General features: G+C 51.7%; 2 protein-coding genes across 2 annotated transcripts in view; both read right to left on the minus strand.

Annotated features, from left to right (window-relative positions):
* The window catches only part of LOC138352490 (putative uncharacterized protein ENSP00000383309), a 48680-nt gene extending 36130 nt beyond the window's left edge, over positions 1-12550 (minus strand). The window contains exon 1 of the mRNA XM_069304991.1: positions 12431-12550. Coding sequence (XP_069161092.1) covers positions 12431-12550 — 120 coding nt within the window. The remainder of the gene's footprint in view (positions 1-12430) is intronic.
* A 1396-nt stretch (positions 12551-13946) lies between these two features.
* LOC138352491 (pneumococcal serine-rich repeat protein-like) lies at positions 13947-21160 on the minus strand. Its single transcript, XM_069304992.1, has 4 exons — positions 21079-21160; positions 17399-18001; positions 14681-17173; positions 13947-14599 (listed from the first exon to the last, which is right to left on the minus strand). The coding sequence occupies exons 1-4, from the start codon at positions 21158-21160 to the stop codon at positions 13947-13949; spliced, it is 3831 nt and encodes a 1276-aa protein (XP_069161093.1).
* Positions 21161-24816: the final 3656 nt, after the last annotated feature.

Here is a 24816-nt window from a genome sequence, read left to right on the forward strand (position 1 = left end):
TAGGTGGGTGAGTATGGTTAGTAGGTGGGTGAGTATGGTTAGTAGGTGGGTGAGTATGGTTAGTAGGTGGGTGAGTAATGGTTAGTAGGTGGGTGAGTAATGGTTAGTAGGTGGGTGAGTGTGGTTAGTAGGTGGGTGAGTATGGTTAGTAGGTGGGTGAGTATGGTTAGTAGGTGGGTGAGTATGGTTAGTAGGTGGGTGAGTATGGTTAGTAGGTGGGTGAGTATGGTTAGTAGGTGGGTGAGTATGGTTAGTAGGTGGGTGAGTATGGTTAATAGGTGGGTGAGTATGGTTAGTAGGTGGGTGAGTATGGTTAGTAGGTGGGTGAGTATGGTTAGTAGGTCGATGAGTGTGGTTAGTAGGTGGGTGAGTATGGTTAGTAGGTGGGTGAGTATGGTTAGTAGGTGGGTGAGTATGGTTAGTAGGTGGGTGAGTATGGTTAGTAGGTGGGTGAGTATGGTTAGTAGGTGGGTGAGTATGGTTAGTAGGTGGGTGAGTATGGTTAGTAGGTGGGAGAGAGTGGTTAATAATGAGTGGCAAGATAAGAATGGTTAGTACATGAGTGAATATGATTAGCACGTAGGTGAGTACGGTTAGTAGATGGGTGAGTATGATTAGCAGATGAATGAGTACGATTAGTAACGTAACGATTGTGAAGGATGGCCTGAGACGAGACATGTACGGTGCCTAATCCACGAGACTTGATCCAGAGAGATTATATAACTCCAATCTTACAGAGTTATCAAAGATTGGCGAGTTGATCCCTTTCCGAGTAGTTACCAGCCTCGTCTGATAATCAAAGAATAATCCAATATAATCCAAGAGGTGATCCAGAGGGCATAAAAGACAATAACAAGTTGAGAAAAGAATTACGGGCTATTCATGCCCGTGCAGCCTCTTGTGTGAATTGAATTAATCTTGGTTAATCAAATGAGAAAAAGAGATCAGGAAATGAAGCAAGGATACAGTGTGAGCTGAGGCTCCAGGCAACACAGAGTGAGCTGAGGCTCCAGGCAACACAGTGTGAATTGAGGCTCCAGGCAACACAGTGTGAGCTGAGGCTCCAGGCAAGACAGAGTGAGCTGAGGCTCCAGACAACACAGTGTGAGCTGAGGCTCCAGGCAAGACAGTGTGAGCTGAGGCTCCAGGCAAGACAGAGTGAGCTGAGGCTCCAGACAACACAGTGTGAGCTGAGGCTCCAGGCAACACAGTGTGAGCTGAGGCTCCAGGCAACACAGTGTGAGCTGAGGCTCCAGGCAAGACAGAGTGAGCTGAGGCTCCAGACAAGACAGTGTGAGCTGAGGCTCCAGGCAAGACAGTGTGAGCTCAGGCATGACAGTGTGAGCTGAGGCTCCAGGCAAGACAGAGTGAGCTGAGGCTCCAGACAAGACAGAGTGAGCTGAGGCTCCAGACAAGACAGTGTGAGCTGAGGCTCCAGACATGACAGAGTGAGCTGAGGCTCCAGGCAGGAGAGTGAGCTGAGGCTCCAGGCAAGACAGAGTGAGCTGAGGCTCCAGACAAACCAGTGTGAGCTGAGGCTCCAGGCAAGACAGAGTGAGCTGAGGCTCCAGGCAAGACAGAGTGAGCTGAGGCTCCAGGCAAGACAGTGTGAGTTGAGGCTCCAGGCAAGACAGTGTGAGCTAAGGCTCCAGGCAAGACAGAATGAGCTGAGGCACCAGACAAGACAGTGTGAGCTGAGGCACCAAACAAGACAGAGTGAGCTGAGGCACCAGGCAAGACAGTGTGAGCTGAGGCACCAGACAACACAGAGTGAGCTGAGGCACCAGACAAGACAGTGTGAGCTGAGGCACCAGGCAAGACAGAGTGAGCTGAGGCACCAGACAACACAGAGTGAGCTGAGGCACCAGGCAAGACAGTGTGAGCTGAGGCACCAGACAACACAGAGTGAGCTGAGGCTCCAGACAAAACAGTGTGAGCTGAGGCTCCAGGCAAGACAGTGTGAGCTGAGGCACCAGACAAGACAGTGTGAGCTGAGGCTCCAAACAAGACAGTGTGAGCTGAGGCTCCAGGCAAGAGAGTATGAGCTGAGGCTCCAGGCAACACAGAGTGAGCTGAGGCTCCAGGCAAGACAGTATGAGCTGAGGCTCCAGGCAACACAGAGTGAGCTGAGGCTCCAGGTAACACAGAGTGAGCTGAGGCACCAAACAAGACAGTGTGAGCTGAGGCTCTAGGCAAGACAGTGAGAGCTGAGGCTCCAGGGAAGACAGAGTGAGCTGAGGCTCGAACAATTGAATCAATGTTAAGTGAGTATGTAAAATAGTATTCAAAATAAATGTCACTTTTCCAAGTTTAAAATATCTATGAATATTATCCTAAGAACTTGGAGGTATTACTTTCTATTAATGTTTGAATGGTATTGGAAGATATCATCAATGTGATAACTGTGATTTAAGAGACGAGTTCCATGTCTCGTCTAAAAATATATTTTAAATGGATGGTGGCAGCGCTATCCTCTTCACTTGATCTCCTACTAATCCTCTCATTTCGTCCCTAATACCATCTTATAATCCTTTCTTTTCATCCCCAATTCTTTCTCAACTTTATCTTTCCCCTAAATATATTTTTACCTCTCTTCCTCCTTCCTGCCTCTTTCCTCCTCTCTTCCTCCTTCCTATGTCTTCGCCAACTTCTCTTTCCCCCTACTTCTCCTTCCATCCATTAATTCCATTGTTTCTATTTATTCCTATCCACTCCCTCTTCCGTAACAGTAGGTGGGTGAGTATGGTTAGAAGGTGGATGAGATTGGTTAGCAATTGGGTGAATATTGTTAGTAGGTAGATGAGTATAAATCTTGAAATCGAGAAATCTCTTCAACAGATTTGAAGAGGATTGTGGTCTTTATAGTCTACAATCCAAACAGTAGAACACCCAGACAGGAAAATGATGACAACAAGGCATGTTTAGCTGAACTTCAGAGGGCAGCAACAACAGCGCACAGAATGAGAGCGAAACTGCTGGTCATGGGGGACGTAAATCATGGAGTAATCGATTAGAAATCAAGGAATCCACACGGTGGGGGAAGAAACGTGGGGAGCATACTGAGTGGAACGACGACCGAAACGTCGTCGTCTCATCATCTTCTGGTGTGTTGTTTGGTGATCATAATTAGTGGAAGTTATATAGACAGGAACTTCCTAACACCACATGTGAAGGAAGGCAAGGGAAAGAGGAGGGAATACACCCTCTTTCTATACATATATTATATTTCTATAATAATACACCCTCTGAATGAAGTTCTAATTTTCGACAGTGTAGAGTACGCTGCTGTCGTTATCCTATTTATATGTGCCTCAGGAGTTAGATTAGGTGTCACATCCACTCCCAGGTCTCTTTCTCGAATCATTACAGGTAGGCAGTTCCCCTTCATTGTGTACTGTCCTTTTGGTCGTCTATCACCTGATCCCATTTCCATAACTTTACATTTACTGGTGTTGAACTTCAGTAGCCATTTCCCTGACCATCTCTGCAACCTGTTTAGGTCCTCTTGGAGAATCCTACAATCCTCATCTGTCACAACTCTTCTCATTAATTTTGCGTCATCCGCAAACATGGACATGTATGATTCCACTCCTGTAAACATATCATTTACGTAGATTAGAAAGAGGATTGGGCCCAGCACCGATCCTTGAGGTACTCCACTTGTTACTGTTCGCCAATCCGACTTCTCGCCCCTTACCATTACCCTCTGGCTCCTTCCTGTTAGGTAGTTCCTCACCCATGCTGTGTGTGTGTGTGTGTGTGTGTGTGTGTGTGTGTGTGTGTGTGTGTGTGTGTGTGTGTGTGTGTGTGTGTGTGTATGTGTGTGTGTGTGTGTAAGAGAATTCACCTAGTTGCGTTTTGCGGGGGTTGAGCTTTGCTCTTTCAGCCCGCCTCTCAACCGTCAATCAACTGTTACTACTATTTTTTCCCTCACCACACACACACACACACACCCCAGGAAGCAGCCCGTGACAGCTGACTAAATCCCAGGTGCCTATTTACTGCTAGGTAACAGAGGCATTAGGGTGAAAGAAACTCTGTCCATTGTTTCTCGCCGGCGCCCGGAATCGAACCCAGGAACACAGTATCACGCGTCTAGCGTGCTGTCCGCTCAGCCACCGGCCCCCCTAGTGTGTGTGTGTGTGTGTGTGTGTGTGTGTGTGTGTGTGTGTGTGTGTGTGTGTGTGTGTGTGTGTGTGTGTGTGTGTGTGTGTGTGTGTGTGTGTGTGTGTGTGTGTGTATGTGTGTGTACTCACCTAGTTGTACTCACCTACTTGTGTCTGCAGGATCGAGCATTGACTCTTGGATCCCGCCTTTCGAGCATCGGTTGTTTACAGCAATGACTCCTGTCCCATTTCCCTATCATACCTAGTTTTAAAAGTATGAATAGTATTTGCTTCCACAACCTGTTCCTGAAGTGCATTCCATTTTCCCACTACTCTCACGCTAAAAGAAAACTTCCTAACATCTCTGTGACTCATCTGAGTTTCAAGCTTCCATCCATGTCCCCTCGTTCTGTTACTATTCCGTGTGAACATTTCGTCTATGTCCACTCTGTCAATCCCTCTGAGTATCTTATACGTTCCTATCATGTCCCCCCTCTCCCTTCTTTCTAGTGTCGTAAGGCACAGTTCCCTCAGGCGCTCCTCATACCCCATCCCTCGTAGCTCTGGGACGAGTCTCGTTGCAAACCTCTGAACCTTTTCCAGTTTCATTATATGCTTCTTCAGATGGGGACTCCATGATGAGGCGGCATACTCTAAGACTGGCCTTACGTAGGCAGTGTAAAGCGCCCTAAATGCCTCCTTACTTAGGTTTCTGAATGATGTTCTAACTTTTGCCAGTGTAGAGTACGCTGCTGTCGTTATCCTATTTATGTGTGCCTCAGGAGATTGATTAGGTGTTACGTCCACCCCTAGGTCTCTTTCACGCGTCGTTACAGGTAGGCTGTTCCCCTTCATTGTGTACTGTCCCTTTGGTCTCCTATCTCCTAGTCCCATTTCCATAACTTTACATTTGCTCGTGTTGAATTCCAGTAGCCATTTCTCTGACCATCTCTGCAACCTGTTCAGGTCCTCTTGGAGGATCCTGCAATCCTCATCTGTCACAACTCTTCTCATCAACTTTGCGTCATCCGCAAACATCGACATGTAGGACTCTACGCCTGTAAACATGTCGTTACCATATACAAGAAATAGAATTGGTCCCAGCACCGATCCTTGTGGTACTCCACTTGTTACTGTTCGCCAGTCCGACTTCTCGCCCCTTACCGTAACTCTTTGGCTCCTTCCTGTTAGGTAGTTCCTTATCCATGCTAGGACCTTTCCCCCCACCCCCGCCTGCCCCTCGAGCTTGAACAGCAGTCTCATGTGCGGTACTGTATCAAAGGCTTTTTAGCAGTCCAGAAATATGCAGTCTGCCCAACCATCTCTGTCCTGTCTTATCCTCATTATTTTATCATAGAATTCCAGAAGGTTTGTTAGGCACGATTTCCCTGTCCAGAACCCATGTTGATGTTTGTTCACAAACCTAATGTTCTCCAGGTGTGCAACCAGTCGTAGCCTAATTATTCTTTCCAGTATTTTACAGGGGGATGCTTGTCAGTGATACAGGTCTATAGTTAAGTGCCTCCTCCCTATCACCTTTCTTGAAGATCGGCACGACATTTGCCTTCTTCCAGCAACTGGGCAATTCTCCTGACATAAGTGACTCATTAAAGATCATTGCCAGAGGCACGCTGAGGGCCGGTGCTGCTTCTTTTAGTATCCACGGTGATACTTTGTCTGGTCCAACTGCTTTAGTTGCATCTAGAGTTGTCAACTGTTTCATTACCTCCTCTGCTGTCACCTCTATATCTGATAGTCTTTCATCTAGGGTAACGCCTTCCAACAATGGGAGCTGCTCAGGCTCGGTAGTGAACACTCCATGGAAACTGGCATTCAGTGCCTCGCAGATTTCCTTGTCACTTTCAGTATATGCCCCCTCTGTCTTCCTTAGTCTTGTCACTTGGTCGTTCACCGACATTTTTCTTCTTATATGACTGTGTAGTAACTTAGGTTGTTTTTTCGCTTTGGATTGCAATATCGTTCCCATAGTCCCTTTCCGATGTTCGTCTTATGTTAATGTAATCGTTCCTAGCTCTGTTGTATCTGATCCTGTTGTCCTCTGTTCTTTGTCTTCTGTACTTCCTCCACTCCCGCCTGCTGGCCATTTTTGCTTCCTGACATTGTCTATTAAACCATGGGTTATTATATTCCTTCTTATTTTTTCCCTTTACCGTTGGTATAAATCTCTCTTCGGCCTCCTGGCATTTCTGTATGACTAGGTACATCATATCTTGGACTGTTTTTCCTCTAATTTCTTCCTCCCACTGTACTTCACCCAGATAGTCCCTTATCCTCTTATAGTCCCCTTTCCTGTAGTCAGCTCTCCTTTCCCAGATCTCTTGTCCCATGGTCATAAGTTTGAATTCCATCATGTAGTCAAAGACTAGGACACAATGGTCACTGGCCCCTAGAGGTATTTCATGCTCTAAATTCTCGATATCTTCTACGTTCTGGGTGAAAATCAGGTCTAATAGGCTCGGTGCATCTCCTCCTCTTTCCCTTGTGTCTTCCTTCACATGTTGTGTCAGGAAATTCCTGTCTATAACATCTACTAATTTTGCTCCCCACGTTTCGTCCCCTCCATGGGGATTCCTTGATTCCCAATTTATCTCTCCATGATTTAGGTCCCCCATGATCAGCAGCTTCGCTCTCATTCTGTGGGCTAGTGTTGCTGCCTTCTGAAGTTCATCTATATATGCTTTGTTGTTGTCATCATACTCCTGCCTGGGTCTTCTTCTGTTTGGTGGGGGATTGTAGATTACCAAGATCACAATCCTCCTCCCATCTACTGTCAGAGTTCCATGTATGAAGCTTGTGCACTCATTGGTAACTCGATTTCCCAGGTCTTCAAACTTCCCTTTCCGCTTTATTAGGAGTGCTACTCCCCCTCCCTGTCTCTGTGTCCTCTCTTTTCGTATCATCTGGTACCCTTCAGGAAAGATTGCATCTGAGATCATGTCATTAATTTTAGTTTCCACAATTGCAACTATGTCAGGATCTGCTTCACTCACTCTTTCTTTTATCTCTTCTGCTTTATTAGATACCCCATCAGCATTGGTGTACCAAACCTTGAGATTCTTCATGGAAACTCTTGTACCAGAGTTCTCCCTTTCTTTGGGGGTCTGGGGGGATCTGGGGGTGTCTGGGGGGTGACTGGGGGCAGGGGGGATCTGGGGGATCTGGGGGGTGTCTGGGGAATGACTGGGGTCGGGGAGGATCCGGGGGATGTCCGGGGGGATCCGGGGGGTGTCTGGGGGGGTCCGGGGGGTGTATGGGGGGTGAAAGAGGTCAGGAGGGGTGCTTGGGGGGCTACTGGGGGCTGGGCTTCTAGGAAGGTAGGTAGGAAGGTCTGGGGTAGGGCCTGGGTAGGTAGGTCTGGAGTAGGAAGGGCATACTGGGTCTGAAGATTAGGGAGGGCATAGAGGGGTTGGGAGATAGCGTAAGGTTGGGAGTCAGATACAGGTTGAGAGGTTGGGAGGGGGAAGGATAGAGGGGGTGGGGGGAACCTCCCACCCCCCTCGCAAGGGTGGGGGGTCACATGGAAGGAGAGGGGATGAGGAGGGGTGAGGGCTGGGTAGGCTTTGGGTGTTGAGGGGATGAGGGCTGGGTGGGTTCTTGGGGTTGAGGGGATGAGGGCTGGACGGGTTTTGGGGTTTGAGGTGATGAGGGGGTCCTTGGAATGTGGGATGAATTTGACTTCAGTGGGGTCAGAGGGGTCAAGGGATGTGTTGGGGAGATAAGCAGGGGCGGCTGATTTGGGGAAGGGGTGACCTGAGAAGCAAGTGTGAGCTGGTTAGCATGGGGTGGATTAGCACTGGGGTGTGTAGCTGCGCTCAAATGGGAAGAGTTGTATTGTTGTTTGCTTGCTCTGTGGGCAATCTGTTCCTCCTTCGTCATGAATTTGTCAATATATACGTTGTAGTAATTTTCGCTACCTCTGAGTAAGTGTTTGTGATGCAGTATGTAATCCACTGCCTCTTAGTTAGTGAACTGTACCAGGACAGGTCGTTTCCTGTCACAGTTGTATGGTCCAATGCGTCGTTGAACTTGCACCTCATTCCCTGCCATCTGGGCTCTCATGTCTCTCAAGATCCCCTGTAGCTCCAAATCCTCAATCTCCATCCTTTCCTACCTCGATGGTGCCCTGGCTTCAAGCAATCCATGGATTATGATTGTCCTCTTTCTCAGTTCAGGGTCATGCTGGTGGCCCTCTCCCTGGCTGACCCCCACCCCTCCCACACCCGCTACTCCACCTACTACTACTCCCCCTTCCCCTGCCAAGCTTCCCTTATTCCTGCCAAATTCATTAGTAAGCCTAGATATTTCTCCTTGCCATTCTACCCTGCTCTTCGTGATTTCCTCTTGAATATAATCCATAAACTCTTGTTTGAGTCTTTGAACCTCGTCCTGTATCTTATTAAAGACTTCACTTTTAATCCCCTGGATTAGATCATCTATCCAAACATCTCTCTTCTCTACAAATTTCCCAATCATCTTCTCCACAAACCTATCTTCTTCTTCAATCATAATACTGTTGGACCTAGACACCCTTCCTGACCTAGTCATTGCTATAATGCAACCTTACCCACAGGGGTTCCAAGTATCTTACAGTCTGTAAGATACGTGTGTGTGTGTGTGTGTGTGTGTGTGTGTGTGTGTGTGTGTGTGTGTGTGTGTGTGTGTGTGTGTGTGTGTGTGTGTGAAAAATCAGTTGATTGATTGACAGTTGAAAGTGGACCGAAAGGGCCGAGCTTATCCCCCGCAAGCACAACTAGGTGAACACAACCACACACGTACACGCCTCAATTTAACCGCAATTGCTCTAGTAAAGTGCCTTAAAATGGCTTGATCACTTGTAACGACCTTTTAGTAAGTTATGAAGTTTGGACACGCCTTCACTTGTCATAAACAAGGAGCCAAGACCTACAAACTTTCTTGACTTCCGCACAGTTGAACAAGTGGGGGAAGCAGCAATGGTCGGTGAAGCACGGGCTCATTCTGGCCCTTAGAGCGCCCAGAATAGAGCCCAACTGGTGCTTCACCAGCAGAGGAAGCCCCCCCACTACGTGCTGTAGTGAGTGAGGCAGAAGCTCCGGACCAGACAGCAGACATGATCCAGCAAACACCAAACACATCAGCGAGTTTGCCATTGAGAAATTTAACGCTAAGTCCCTGGAAACACAAACCGTATCTGACTCTATTTTCCGCTTGTTACAACTTGTAATAAAGTTGTTACATCTTGGCTGAACGTGTTTATGACGTATTAGAACGTTGTTGCAACTTGCTATATTGGTTGTTATAACTGGTTAGGAGGTGTTAAAACTTGTTCGAACGTTATACCAACGTCGTAGTTTCGGTGTGTGTTTGGCGGGAGAAGAATCCAGCACCAGACTGTTTCCAGAGAAATCATTTACTGGAACCGATAATTTAGACGGGCGCGCTTTCCAGGGGCGAGGCAAGATAATAGCATAAATCTCTCTGGAGAAAATATAGGTTGTAAATTAGGCCAGGCCCTTGGACCCGTGCAAAATGAAACAGGTTTACATTTTTGTATACACTCTATCGTTATATATTGGCCGCGAGATAATATACTTGCATGTGTATTATACATACAGGTATGTGTGGGTGTGGGGGTGTGTGTGTGTGTGGGTGGGTGGGTATGTGTGGGTGGGTATGTGTGGGTGTGGGTGTGTGTGTGTGTGCGCGCGTGGGTGGGTATGTGTGGGTGTGGGTGGGTATGTGTATGTGTGTGTGGGTGTGTGTGTGCGAGGGGGGGGGGTACTCATCCAGCTGTACTCACCTATTTGTGAGTGCAGGAGTTTCATTCATGTTTCATGAATTGAACATGTTTCATGTTCAATTCATAGCCTTCCGTAAACCGGTACTCGCCTAGTTGTGCTTGCGGGGTGGGGGGGGGGTAGGCTTTGGTTCTTTGGTCCCGCCTCTCAACCGTCAATCAACCGGTATATTTGTTCACTTTGAATCTGTAAACATTCTTTGCAGCGTCTTTGTAACTCCTCCGTTCATCAGTTGTATATACCAGGGGAGGATACCCAGGGGTGCCCATGATACCCCAGGACCCCCCATGGTGGGTATTCGGTGCTGCTCAACAACGCAGATTTGCCAGTTATGACCAAAATACGATAGGATGATTTTCTTGTGATTTTGTCATCAAAAGTACATAAATGTACTTTTGATGGCATATTCCCCCATACGTGGGGGTATGTTTGGCACCGTGTTACTTGGTACTCTTGTCGTTGATGCCTATCCCGACCCGCCGATGTTGGCTTCGAACCCAACACCAATTACTTGGAAAAATTAATGGGGCAGACATTTCTATTTATATCTTGAAGACAGAATGTGTAATTGTCTGTCTGCTTGTCTGTTTGAGTTAAGAGGCCTGGGTCAGTCCTACTTTTAAGGGGGGGGGGGTCAATAGTGCTTCCCCTCTACATAACCGGTAAACACTCAATAACATATTGTTTATCTTTCTCGCTAAATACTAGACTCCATCCTTACAACCATTTAGTATATGATTTTAAACGTAATTAAATATTAGTTTGTCTTATGTCTAAGAGAGTAGACTATCCAGCGTTGCCCGGGTCTCTTTGTCAGTTTCCCCATCTGTCCATCAGCCTAGTAGGCATCCATCAGTCTCAGGAGACTATGGAGTTGCGCCCTGGTTGTCGGTCTGGAGTGGCCTCACCAGGGCGCAAAGCCAGGGTAGGTTGATACGGGGGGAGAAGCTGTTACCCAAGCAGCAGGTTCCCCCCTCAGCCTATTCTTCTATTTAGGTAGTACTTATAGTAACGATGACAACCTTCGTACATATATTGACGTAAAGGGCAATTAGAAAGTAAAAATCCGTACTATTGAATTAGGACAATCCAGAATTTTTTTTTTTAACTGATGCAGCAAAGAAAACTTAATTAAACCTAACCAAACCTCACTAGGCCTAATACACGCTCTCAGAGGCCTAATATAGTACATATATGTATTGTAATAGGCCTAGGAACATTTAAATTTGGGTTTAGCTTTATTTGTTCGATTATAAAGTGAATAGTACCAAATTCTACTATCTAATTGTCCATTACGTCTATGTATGATTTATGTATGATGGTATACATAGTTACAACAATAGATGTATGGGTTGCATTCATCTATCTGTCCATCTATCATTCTATCAAACCAACTATCTTTCCATCCATCAATTTATCCATCCATATATCCATCTATTTATCCAACTATCTATCCGTCTATTCATCATCCATCCATCTATCAATACATCTAAACATCCATCGATCCATTCATCTATCTGTTCATCTATCCACATCTCTATCATCTATCTGTTCATCTATCTGTTCATCTATCCACATCTGTATCATCTATCTTTTTATCCATCCATCTATGCATCCATCAATTCATAAATCTGTCTCGATCTAGCTTTGTATTCATCTATCTTTCTAGACTAACTATATCTATTCAATCATCTGTCCATCTATTTTTCCATCCACATACACATCTCTCTAACACTATATCTCACCATCCATCTATCGAACTATCCTTCCATCTAGTCATTTGTCTATCCATCTATATATCCATTTCATATCCATCTATATATATATCTATTCATGCAGATATCAATCCATCTATATATCCATTTATCTATCCATCCATCTATCTTCTGTGTCTTTGTTTCAGTTTATCTGTCCCTCTGTCTATCTGTATCTCGGTCTCTGTCTCGGTCTCTGCCTCTCTCTCTCTCTCTCTCTCTCTCTCTCTCTCTCTCTCTCTCTCTCTCTCTCTCTCTCTCTCTCTCTCTCTCTCTTAAAAATATTATTGCCTCATATGTACTCACCTAGTTGTGCTTGCTGGGGTTGAGTTCTGGCTCTTTGGTCCCGCCTCTCAACTGTCAACTTATGTACAGATTCATGAGCCTACTGGGCTGTAGCATATCTACATTTGATACTGTGTATGGATCGAGTCAGCCTCCACCACATCACTGCCTAATACATTCCATCTGTTAACTACTCTGACAGTGAAAAGTTCTTTCTAACGTCTCTGTGGCTCATTTGGATAAATACAGATTTATCAAACTGTAAGTTTGACTCCCTGGTACGCTGTTTCCTTTTGCGTTCTGGCGACCCCCGACCAGCCTATGTTCATCCCGTACCCCAGACCATTCCCTCTGCTAATTTGAGTGAGGCTAGTCCCAAGCGTCTGGCCTCCAACTTCGAACAGACAAATGTGTGTTCACTGAGGAACGGCATGAATTTCAGACGAGGTTGTACCCTTGAACCTGTTTCAAGTGAGGTTTATTTTACCTGAGTTAGAAGTGTAGGCAATGGTTGGGTGCGCTTCACGCGGCTCCAGCAGTGAAGATGAGACAAGGTGTCTAAGTGCCGGAGGCTCAGACAGCTTTCCCTAGCATCACAGTCTGCCATTGCAATCGAATGGAAGCCATTGAGGTGCTACACACAACAGCAACTCGAACTATAGAGGTTATCCTAATGTAAGTGAGCTATCGTGTCTGTGGTTAACAATGCTGAGTTAGCAGTGGCAGCAGTGAGAGTGGTTAAGGCACTACAGAGTACTGGCCCAGTAGACGTGACAGTTATCGAGCCAAGTTAACAGTGAGAGCAGTGTAAGAGGTTCATGAGTGGGTAGAGTAACAGTCTAGTTACAGTGAACGTAAATTAACAGTGCCAAGTCCTCAGGAAACCAGTGTGAGTGGTTCTGGCAACAGATTGACGGTGACTTGTAGTGCCAAGGTGCAGTTGTGGTTAATGTATTTGTACTCTGTTGGCAGGTGCTTGTGGAGCCTCTGTAGCAATGCTCCACAAGAGCCGAGAGTGTGTGTGTGGGGGGGGGGAGCCCTTGGAGTGTGGAGTAGGGAGGGAGAGTGTGCGGGGGGTGGGAGAGCTCTTGGAGTGTGGAGTATTGAGGGAGTGTGGGGGGACAGCTCTTGGAGTGTGGAGTAGGGAGGGAGTGTGTGTGTGGGGGAGGGAGCCCTTGGAGTGTGGAGTAGGGAGGGAGAGTGTGGGGGGGGAGAGCTCTTGGAGTGTGGAGTAGGGAGGGAGAGTGTGGGGGGGGGGAGAGCTCTTGGAGTGTGGAGGAGTGAGTGAGTGATCAGGCACCAGGAGCTGGATCTTACAGGATCATCACACTCTCAGATGCTTACAACTCACACCACCTTACCTTGAGGCTACCTTGAGGTGCTTACGGGGCTTAGCGTCCCCGCGGCCCGGTCGTCGACCAGTTCTCCTGGTTGCCGGACAGATCAACCAGGCTGTTGGACACGGCTGCTCGCAGCCTGACGTATGAGTCACAGCCTGGTTGATCAGGTATCCTCTGGAGGATACCACAATCACGTTTTAGTTCAAACTAACGACATTGGTCGTAATTGGTCCTAAAGGATTTACAAGCATGAAGGCATAATCAATAATTTCAATTTTAACAATAAAAGAATTGACTGGGAAAGTATACATAACTTGCAAGATCCTTTGCAAGCCTTTGCAAGCCTTTGCAAGCCTTTGCAAGCACTGAAACTCTCAAGAAAGGTGTGGAAAATATCTCCCAGCAGGAATTTATTTAATGATTTATTATTAATTTTACTCATTTATTTCTAATTGATTTATTTAGGATTTATTTTCTAATTTAAGCTGTATATTCATAGCTGTCAACCCCAAATATACACATGAATGCCAAAGAATGATATATACTAGGTTGATGTATATTGTAATGTATATATGTATATATGTAATATATATGATATAATATATGTATATGATAATATATAGATATATGTAATGATGTATACTTGGTTAGTTAATCGGAAATCTAATAGTTCCCAATGTTAGCGAACTCGCACTGTTGATCAGAGACTGGTTCTCTGTGAGCTTGGGCACGGGTGTTGGCTGGGGCACGGGTGTTGGCTGGGGCACGGGTGTTGGCTGGGGCACGGGTGTTGGCTGGGGCACGGGTGTTGGCCGGGGCACGGGTGTTGGATGGGGCACGGGTGTTGGCTGGGGCACGGGTGTTGGGTGGAGCACGGGTGTTGGCTGTGGCACGGGTGTTGGCCGGGGCACGGGTGTTGGATGGGGCACGGGTGTTGGCTGGGGCACGGGTGTTGGCTGGGGCACGGGTGTTGGATGGGGCACGGGTGTTGGCTGGGGCACGGGTGTTGGCTGGGGCACGGGTGTTGGCTGGGGCACGGGTGTTGGCTGTGGCACGGGTGTTGGCCGGGGCACGGGTGTTGGATGGGGCACGGGTGTTGGATGGGGCACGGGTGTTGGATGGGGCACGGGTGTTGGCTGGGGCACGGGTGTTGGGTGGAGCACGGGTGTTGGCTGTGGCACGGGTGTTGGCCGGGGCACGGGTGTTGGCCGGGGCACGGGTGTTGGATGGGGCACGGGTGTTGGATGGGGCACGGGTGTTGGCTGGGGCACGGGTGTTGGCTGGGGCACGGGTGTTGGCTGGGGCACGGGTGTTGGCTGGGGCACGGGTGTTGGCTGGGGCACGGGTGTTGGCTGGGGCACGGGTGTTGGCTGGGGCACGGGTGTTGGCTGGGGCACGGGTGTTGGCTGGGGCACGGGTGTTGGCTGGGGCACGGGTGTTGGCTGTGGCACGGGTGTTGGCTGGGGCACGGGTGTTGGCTAGGGCACGGGTGTTGGGTGGAGCACGGGTGTTGGCTGTGGCACGGGTGTTGGCTGGGGCACGGGTGTTGGCTGGGGCACGGGTGTGGGCTGGGGCACGGGTGTTGGCTGGGGCACGGGTGTTGGCTGGGGCACGGGTGTTGGCTGGGGCACGGGTGTTGGCTGGGGCACGGGTGTTGGCCGGGGCACGGGTGTTGGATGGGGCACGGGTGTTGGATGGGGCACGGGTGTTGGATGGGGCACGGGTGTTGGCCGGGGCACGGGTGTTGGATGGGGCACGGGTGTTGGATGGGGCACGGGTGTTGGATGGGGCACGGGTGTTGGATGGGGCACGGGTGTTGGCCGGGGCACGGGTGTTGGCCGGGGCACGGGTGTTGGCCGGGGCACGGGTGTTGGATGGGGCACGGGTGTTGGCTGGGGCACGGGTGTTGGCCGGGGCACGGGTGTTGGCCGGGGCACGGGTGTTGGCCGGGGCACGGGTGTTGGCCGGGGCACGGGTGTTGGCCGGGGCACGGGTGTTGGCCGGGGCACGGGTGTTGGCCGGGGCACGGGTGTTGGCCGAGGCACGGGTGTTGGCCGGGGCACGGGTGTTGGCCGGGGCACGGGTGTTGGCTGTGGTACGGGTGTTGACTGGACCACGGGTGTTGGCTGGGGCACGGGTGTTGGCTGTGGCACGGGTGTTGACTGGAGCACGGGTGTTGGCTGGGGCACGGGTGTTGGCTGGGGCACGGGTGTTGACTGGAGCACGGGTGTTGGCTGGGGCACGGGTGTTGGCTATGGCACGGGTGTTGGCTGGAGCACGGGTGTTGGCTGTGGCACGGGTGTTGGCTGGGGCACGGGTGTTGGCTGGAGCACGGGTGTTGGCTGGGGCACGGGTGTTGGCTGTGGCACGGGTGTTGACTGGAGCACGGGTGTTGGCTGGGGCACGGGTGTTGGCTGTGGCACGGGTGTTGACTGGAGCACGGGTGTTGGCTGGGGCACGGGTGTTGGCTGTGGCACGGGTGTTGACTGGAGCACGGGTGTTGGCTGGGGCACGGGTGTTGGCTGGGGCACGGGTGTTGGCTGGGGCACGGGTGTTGGCTGGGGCACGAGTGTTGGCTGGGGCACGGGTGTTGACTGGAGCACGGGTGTTGACTGGAGCACGGGTGTTGACTGGAGCACGGATGTTGGCTGGAGCACGGATGTTGGCTGGGGCACGGGTGTTGGCTGGGGCACGGGTGTTGGCCGGAGCACGGGTGTTGGCCGGAGCACGGGTGTTGGCCGGAGCACGGGTGTTGGCCGGAGCACGGGTGTTGGCCGGAGCACGGGTGTTGGCCGGAGCACGGGTGTTGGCCGGAGCACGGGTGTTGGCCGGAGCACGGGTGTTGGCCGGAGCACGGGTGTTGGCCGGAGCACGGGTGTTGGCCGGAGCACGGGTGTTGGCCGGGGCACGGGTGTTGGCCGGGGCACGGGTGTTGGCTGGGGCACGGGTGTTGGCTGGGGCACGGGTGTTGGCTGGGGCACGGGTATTGGCCGGAGCACGGGTGTTGGCCGGGGCACGGGTGTTGGCCGAGGCACGGGTGTTGGCTGGGGCACGGGTGTTGGCTGGGGTACGGGTGTTGGCTGTGGCACGGGTGTTGACTGGAGCACGAGTGTTGGCTGGGGCACGGGTGTTGGCTGGGGCACGGGTGTTGGCTGGGGCACGGGTGTTGGCTGGGGCACGGGTGTTGGCTGGGGCACGGGTGTTGGCAGTGGCACGGGTGTTGGCTGTGGCACGGGTGTTGGCTGGAGCACGGGTGTAGGCTGGGGCACGGGTGTTGGCTGTGGCACGGGTGTTGGCTGTGGCACGGGTGTTGGCTGGAGCACGGATGTTGACTGGAGCACGGGTGTTGGCTGGGGCACGGGTGTTGGCTGTGGCACGGGTGTTGGCTGGGGCACGGGTGTTGGCTGGGGCACGGGTGTTGGCTGGGGCACGGGTGTTGGCTGTGGCACGGGTGTTGGCTGTGGCACGGGTGTTGGCTGGGGCACGGGTGTTGGCTGTGGCACGGGTGTTGACTGGAGCACGGGTGTTGGCTGGGGCACGGGTGTTGGCTGGGGCACGGGTGTTGGCTGAGGCACGGGTGTTGGCTGGGGCACGGGTGTTGGCTGGGGCACGGGTGTTGGCTGGGGCACGGGTGTTGGCTGGGGCACGGGTGTTGGCTGGGGCACGGGTGTTGGCGGTGGCACGGGTGTTGGCGGTGGCACGGGTGTTGACTGGAGCACGGATGTTGGCTGGGGCACGGGTGTTGGCCGGAGCACGGGTGTTGGCCGGAGCACGGGTGTTGGCCGGGGCACGGGTGTTGGCTGGGGCACGGGTGTTGGCTGGGGCACGGGTGTTGGCTGGGGCACGGGTGTTGGCCGGAGCACGGGTGTTGGCCGGGGCACGGGTGTTGGCTGGGGCACGGGTGTTGGATTGGGCACGGGTGTTGGATGGGGCACGGGTGTTGGCTGGGGCACGGGTGTTGGCTGGGGCACGGGTGTTGGCTGGGACACGGGTGTTGGCTGGGGCACGGGTGTTGGCTGGGGCACGGGTGTTGGCTGGGGCACGGGTGTTGGCTGGGGCACGGGTGTTGGCTGGGGCACGGGTGTTGGCTGGGGCACGGGTGTTGGCTGGGGTACGGGTGTTGGCTGTGGCACGGGTGTTGGCTGGGGCACGGGTGTTGGCTGGGGCACGGGTGTTGGCTGGGGCACGGGTGTTGGCTGGGGCACGGGTGTTCGCTGGGGCACGGGTGTTCGCTGGGGCACGAGTGTTGGCTGTGGCACGAGTGTTGGCTGTGGCACGGGTGTTGGCTGGGGCACGGGTGTTGGCTGTGGCACGGGTGTTGGCTGGGGCACGAGTGTTGGCTGTGGCACGGGTGTTGGCTGGGGCACGAGTGTTGGCTGTGGCACGGGTGTTGGCTGTGGCACGGGTGTTGGCTGGGGCACGGGTGTTGGCTGGGGCACGGGTGTTGGCTGGGGCACGGGTGTTGGCTGGGGCACGGGTGTTGGCTGGGGCACGGGTGTTGGCTGGGGCACGGGTGTTGGCTGGGGCACGGGTGTTGGCTGGGGCACGAGTGTTGGCTGTCGCACGGGTGTTGGCTGTGGCACGGGTGTTGGCTGGGGCACGGGTGTTGGCTGGGGCACGAGTGTTGGCTGGAGCACGGGTGTTGGCTGTGGCACGGGTGTTGGCTGGGGCACGGGTGTTGTCTGTGGCACGGGTGTTGGCTGTGGCACGGGTGTTGGCTGGACACGGGTGTTGGCTGGGGCAAGCTTGTCTCTATAATGGCGTCACTACTCCTCCCCAGCTCAAAGGGACGCCTCATCTAGTGGTTCTAATTCTGTCTTTTATCCACAACGTGAAGGAGACTTTGATTTTATTCATGATTTAATTATGTCCAGTCATGGGTAACACATTTTTATTTAATTTGATCCCCTGACTGGCAGTTTAAGGATTATTTAATGTAAGTATGATGAATGAATAGGTAATTCGTGGCAATAATCCCATTTTCTATGAGTACTCTTGAAATCCGAATTTCTTTAAATGATTCACTAAGCTATTTGGGGTTAGTTTTAATATTTGCCTAACATAACAATTGCTAAGTATGGTAGGAGTTAGTCTTTAGTGTCGGAATTTCCGACAAAAGGAGTTGAAGAAATGTTACTGCCGAAGCGGACAAATTCTGCTTGAAAATGTTCCTTTACGGAATATTTTCAAGCAGATGTTCATTTGTTTTTAGGAACATCTGTTCCTAGTTTGTTTGTTGAACATTAATTTGAACATTTGTTCCCAAAACATTTGTTTTTAGGAACAAAATCCTAAATATTTGTTTCACGTATGCAAAATCATAATATAAAATCCCGATCATTGAGCCTATACACATAGAGTAATCACACTAACGTGATGTATCAATGTGAAAATCCGTAGAGAGCCGTGATGAGGATTCGAACCTATGCGGTGAGTGTTACCATGCCTTCATACTTGGGTCAACTAAGCCCCAACATGGTATGAGGACTGAAGCCTGAAGTTCTGCTTAAATCAAGAGTGTTTTCTGAGGCTTCCACTGAAGTCGGACCAGGATTTTCACACATGCACCCCCATGCACTCTGGCTCCCCCCCCATGCACTCTGGCTCCCCCCCCATGCACTCTGGCTCCCCCCCCATGCACTCTGGCTCCCCCCATGCACTCTGGCTCCCCCCATGCACTCTGGCTCCCCCCATGCACTCTGGCTCCCCCCATGCACTCTGGTTCCCATCATGCACTCTGGCATCCCCCATGCACTCTGGTTCCCATCATGCACTCTGGCTCCCCCCATGCACTCTGGCTCCCCCCATGCACTCTGGCTCCCCCCATGCACTCTGGCACCCCCCATGCACTCTGGCTCCCCTCATGCACTCTGGCTCCCCCCATGCACTCTGGCTCCCCCCATGCACTCTGGCTCCCCCCATGCACTCTGGCACCCCCATGCACTCTGGCTCCCCCCACGCACTCTGGCTCCCCCATGCACTCTGGCTCCCCCATGCACTCTGGCTCCCCCCCATGCACTCTGGCTCCCCCCCACGCACTCTGGCTCCCCCCCATGCACTCTGGCTCCCCCCCAATGCACTCTGGCTCCCCCCCATGCACTCTGGCTCCCCCCATGCACTCTGGCTACCCCCCATGCACTCTGGCTACCCCCCATGCACTCTGGCTACCCCCCATGCACTCTGGCTACCCCCCATGCACTCTGGCACCCCCATGCACTCTGGCACCCCCATTCACTCTGGCACCCCCATGCCCTCTGGCTCCCCCATGCACTCTGGCATCCCTCTGCACTCTGGCTCCCTCCATACACTCTGGCTCCCCCACGCACTCTGGCACCCTCCACGCACTCTGGGACCCCCATGCACTCTGGCACCCACCATGCACTCTGGCACCCACCATACACTCTGGCACCCCCCATGCACTCTGGCACCCCCCATGCACTCTGGTACCCCCATGAACTTCGGCACCCCCCATGCACTCTGGTTTCCCCCTTGCACTCTGGCACCCACCATACACTCTGGCACCACCCATGCGCTCTGTCTCCCCCATGCACTCTGGCACCCCCTATACACTCTGGCACCCCCCATGCACTCTGTCTCCCCCACACACTCTGGCACCCCCCACGCACTCTGTGACCCCCATGCACTTCGGCACCCCCCATGCACTCTGGCACCCCCCCTTGCACTCTGGCACCCACCATACACTCTGGCACCCCCCATGCACTCTGTCTCCCCCATGCACTCTGGCTCCCCCCATGCACTCTGCCCCCCCCCCCCACGCACTCTGGCTCTCCCCACGCACTCTGGCTCCCCCCATGCACTCTGGCACCCCCAATCACTCTGGCTCCCCCTCATGCCTTCTGGCTCCCCCCTATGCACTCTAGCACCCCCTATGCACTCTGGCACCCCCATGCACTCTGGCTCCCCCCCATGCGCTCTGGCACTCCCCATGCACTCTGGCTCCCCCAATGCACTCTGGCACCCCCCACGCACTCTGGCTGTCATCCAGGAAAGTTCTACCTCTGCCGCCCCTCTTGCAATACACAGCAGCCTACACTTACAAGTGAAGGTTCATAGAGAGTGGACGACAAAGAAATTTTCGAAATCCCAAGATAACAGTATGAGGCTATGTTCACCACCTGAATAAACAAGATAACAGTATGAGGCTATGTTCACCACCTGAATAAACCAAATAAAAGTCGAAAATCCAGACAGCTTTTTTTTTTTAGGAATGATATCTAAAACTCAGACGATATAACAGATATTAACAAGAACGCAGCAGACTCTGAACAAAATTGTTCAAAATGGCCATGAGCACCACTAGGAGTCTCATTAAAAAAGTTTCGATAAATAAATCCCAGTGTTCTATTTGTCTTATTACGAATATTTACGCAATCATTTTTTGGTTTTAAATATTTTCTAGTCATAACTCCCAGATCCCTTTCGCAGTCTCAACACCATCTAGCTCGTATCTTGAACCCTATCATCATTACCTAGCCTCAAAACTTTACATTAACTAGCTCAAAACCAAGCCTTACAGACCTTACAAGGGATTGGCAGTTGTCAGTATTAAACTGCATCTGCCAATCTTTTGACCATTTTAAAACCCTATCCCAACTCCCCCTTCCCAATCTCCCTCTTTCTTACCTCTCCTCCCCTCTTTGCCCCCATTCCACATGTCTCCCCCTCTCACCTTCCCTCTCTTCAGTCGTCTACCATCCCTCTCCCCTTTCTCTCTCCTTCCCTCCTTATCTCTGTCTGTTTATCTCTGACTTTAGTCTCTAGTTTAGACTCTAACTTTGTCTCTGTGTCTTGTTGTCTGTCTGATATTCCTTGATTATATCTAAGCACTTGACGGTAGAGCGGCGGTCTCTCTTCATGCAGGTCGGCCTTCAGTCCCCGACCGTCCAAGTGGTTGGGCACCATTCCTTCCGCCCGTCCCATCCCAAATCCTTATCCTGGCCCCTTCCAAGTGTTATATAGTCGTAATGGCTCTCTCTCTCTCTCACATACTCACACACCGCTCTCTTTTCCTCCCCAAATTTGTCACTCTCTCTCTCTCTCTCTCTCTCTCCCCCAGGACCCCAGCGTGAGCCAGATCAAAGCGGGCTCATATCCCACATCCCAATCCCAGTGATGGGGCCAGAACTTGTCAGGGAGACCATAAGATGTAATTATCCCTGGCGAGTGATCAGTCCTGCCGCGGCACCAGACTCCACTTTGTGGTTCGCCAAGCAGAATTTCCAAGTCTGTTTTCCGCCTTTCCGCGCCTCTTTGAAGAGGTGTAAAACAGCCGTGGGTGCTTGTCTTTTGCGCGCGTGCTCGCCTAGTTGTGGTTGTAGGGTTGTGGTTGTGGTTGTAGGGTCGAGTGTATGCTCTTAAGCCCCGCCTTTCCATCATCAGTAGTTCTGTGTGCCGGACTGTCTTCGGCAACCCTATCATCTTCGCCGCGAGCACTGAAAGGTTCCCTCATTCATCTCTGTGACCCGTCTGTGTTTACAGTTTCCATTTACCTTCATTTGGTCCACTGTTCCTCACTTTGAACAATGCTGCTTCATCTCCTGGGCCAATCCTCCTTAGTATCTTGCACGTCGTTATCAAGTCTACCCATTTTTTTCTGCAGTGTAGTGAGGTCCAACTTTCCCGGACTTTTTTCACACTTCAAGAACACGCCCTGTTGGTTATTTATTGAACCTGTTCAAGTTTTGTTCAGTGTTCATCAAGTTCATTGATGGGTGGGGGAGGGGGGCGCTTGTTGGGGGGGGGGAGGGCTTGTTGGGGGGGAGGGCTTGTTGGGGGGGGGGAGGGCTTGTTGGGGGGGGGGGGGCTTGTTGGTGAGGGGGGGAGGGGGGAATGCTGTGGAACAGTGGTTAGTTAGGTGGAGAGAGGATAGTTATGAATTGCGGGAAGTTGGACTGGTTGAATGGATGACGGTTGTTAGAAGGTTGATAGAACTGTCTGAGTGGAGGGGGGGGGGGGGGGAATATATAGTTATGGAGTCTGGGTTTCGTACTTGTGTGTGTACTCACCTAGTTGTGCTTGCGGGGGTTGAGCTCTGGCTCCTTCGGCCCGCCTCTCAACTGTCAATGAATCAAATTTCTTTCACAAAGAAAGTGACCGAGCATAAGTGTGAGGCCGAGCATAAGTGTGAGGCTGAGCATAAGTGTGAGGCCGAGCATAAGTGTGAGGCCGAGCATAAGTGTGAGGCCGAGCATAAGTGTGAGGCTGAGCATAAGTGTGAGGCTGAGCATAAGTGTGAGGCTGAGCATAAGTGTGAGGCCGAGCATAAGTGCGAGGCCGAGCATAAGTGTGAGGCCGAGCATAAGTGTGAGGCTGAGCATAAGTGTGAGGCTGAGCATAAGTGTGAGGCTGAGCATAAGTGTGAGACCGAGCATAAGTGTGAGGCCGAGCATAAGTGTGTGACCGAGCATAAGTGTGTGGCCGAGCCTAAGTGTGAGGCCGAGCATAAGTGTGAGGCCGAGCATAAGTGTGAGGCCGAGCATAAGTGTGAGGCTGAGCATAAGTGTGAGGCTGAGCATAAGTGTGAGGCCGAGCATAAGTGTGTGGCCGAGCATAAGTGTGTGGCCGAGCCTAAGTGTGAGGCCGAGCACAAGTGTGTGTGGCCGAGCACAAGTGTGTGTGGCCGAGCACAAGTGTGTGTGGCCGAGCACAAGTGTGTGTGTGGCCGAGCACAAGTGTGTGTGTGGCCGAGCACAAGTGTGTGTGTGGCCGAGCACAAGTGTGTGTGTGGCCGAGCACAAGTGTGTGTGTGGCCGAGCACAAGTGTGTGTGTGGCCGAGCACGTGTGTGTGTGGCCGAGCACAAGTGTGTGTGGCCGAGTACAAGTGTGTGTGGCCGAGCACAAGTGTGTGTGGCCGAGCACAAGTGAGTGTGGCCGAGCACAAGTGTGTGTGGCCGAGCACAAGTGTGTGTGGCCGAGCACAAGTGTGTGTGGCCGAGCATAAGTGTGTGTGGCCGAGCACAAGTGTGTGGCCGAGCACAAGTGTGTGGCCGAGCACAAGGTGCTGCCATTATGCCCGGACACAGCTCAAGGGACACTTGACGTTTTGGAAGCACCACAACACAGCGCTCGACGCCCTCTGGCGGGAGGAGGCAGCCACTGACGCCTCAGTGACGAGGAGCAAAGTTGATTACGAGTTGAAGAGGTGAAGGAGAAAGGGGGAGAAGAGGCCATTAAGAAGAGGACAGGAAGGCGAGGAGGAGGGAGAGGTGAAGGAGAAGGGAGGAGAAGAGGCCATTAAGAAGAGGACAGGAAGACGAGGCGAAGGAGGAGGTGAAGGAACATGTATAATTGTTGTCCAGTGTGTCAGAAGTCTTGTAAGATGGTTGGCCCTGGCCTTGACGAGGCTTCTTAAAGTTTCAGTCCTGATGAGGCACTGGTGTGTGTGTGTGTGTGTGTGTGTGTGTGTGTGTGTGTGTGTGTGTGTGTGAGTGTGTGAGTGTGAGTGTGTGTGTGAGAGTGTGTGTGTGAGAGTGTGTGTGTGAGAGTGTGTGTGTGAGAGTGTGTGTGTGAGAGTGTGTGTGTGAGAGTGTGTGTGAGAGTGTGTGTGTGTGTGTGTGTGTGTGAGAGTGTGTGTGTGAGAGTGTGTGTGTGAGAGTGTGTGTGTGAGAGTGTGTGTGAGAGTGTGTGTGAGAGTGTGTGTGTGAGTGTGTGTGTGTGTGTGTGTGTGTGTGTGTGTGTGTGTGTGTGTGTGTGTGTGTGTGTGTGTGTGTGTGTGTGTGTGTGTGTGTGTGTGTTTACTAGTTGTGTTTTTGCGGGGGTTGAGCTTTGCTCTTTCGGCCCGCCTCTCAACTGTCAATCAACTGTTTACTACTTTTTTTTTTTTTCCCACCCCACACACACACACACCCCAGGAAGCAGCCCGTGACAGCTGACTAACTCCCAGGTACCTATTTACTGCTAGGTAACAGGGGCACTAAGGGTGAAAGAAACTTTGCCCATTTGTTTCTGCCTCGTGCGGGAATCGAACCCGCGCCACAGAATTACGAGTCCTGCGCGCTATCCACCAGGCTACGAGGCCCCTTCGCCCCTTGTGTGTGTGTGTGTGTGTGTGTGTGTGTGTGTGTGTGTGTGTGTGAGTGTGTGTGTGTGTGTGTGAGTGTGTGTGTGTGTGAGTGTGAGTGTGTGAGTGTGAGTGTGTGTGTGTGTGTGTGTGTGTGTGTGTGTGTGTGTGTGTGTGTGTGTGTGTGTGTGTGTGTGTGTGAGTGTGTGTGTGAGTGTGAGTGTGAGTGTGAGTGTGTGAGTGTGAGTGTGAGTGTGTGTGTGTGTGTGTGTGTGTGTGTACTCAGCTAGTTGTATTCCCCAAGTTGTGATTGCGGGGATTGAGCTTCTGCTCTTTAGTCGTGTGTGCGTGCGTTGCGTGTGTACGGTAGATTAAACAGCACACAGGTGTGCGTGTAACACACTCCCCTACACATGTGGTACAAAAACTGCCAGCCTCCCACCCCAATAAAACTGACAGCAACTATCATTCCCAACATTACCTTACAGAGCGTATATAACCTGCCCGGACTT

The sequence above is a fragment of the Procambarus clarkii genome, chromosome 53, assembly GCF_040958095.1.
Source record: "Procambarus clarkii isolate CNS0578487 chromosome 53, FALCON_Pclarkii_2.0, whole genome shotgun sequence".
NCBI classification, from domain to species: Eukaryota; Metazoa; Arthropoda; class Malacostraca; order Decapoda; family Cambaridae; genus Procambarus; species Procambarus clarkii.

Excerpts from the sequence above, each read along its gene's own strand:
- LOC138352491 (XM_069304992.1), bottom strand. The coding sequence starts at position 21,160 with ATGAAGAGAGACCGCCGCTCTACCGTCAAGTGCTTAGATATAATCAAG. Across the intron at positions 18,002-21,078 it reads CAACAAGACACAGAGACAAA|CCAACACCCGTGCCACAGCC; the intron begins GTTAGAGTCTAA and ends ACCCGTGTCCAG. Across the intron at positions 14,600-14,680 it reads CCGTGCCCCAGCCAACACCC|CCAACACCCGTGCCCCAGCC; the intron begins GTGCCCCAGCCA and ends CCCGTGCCCCAG.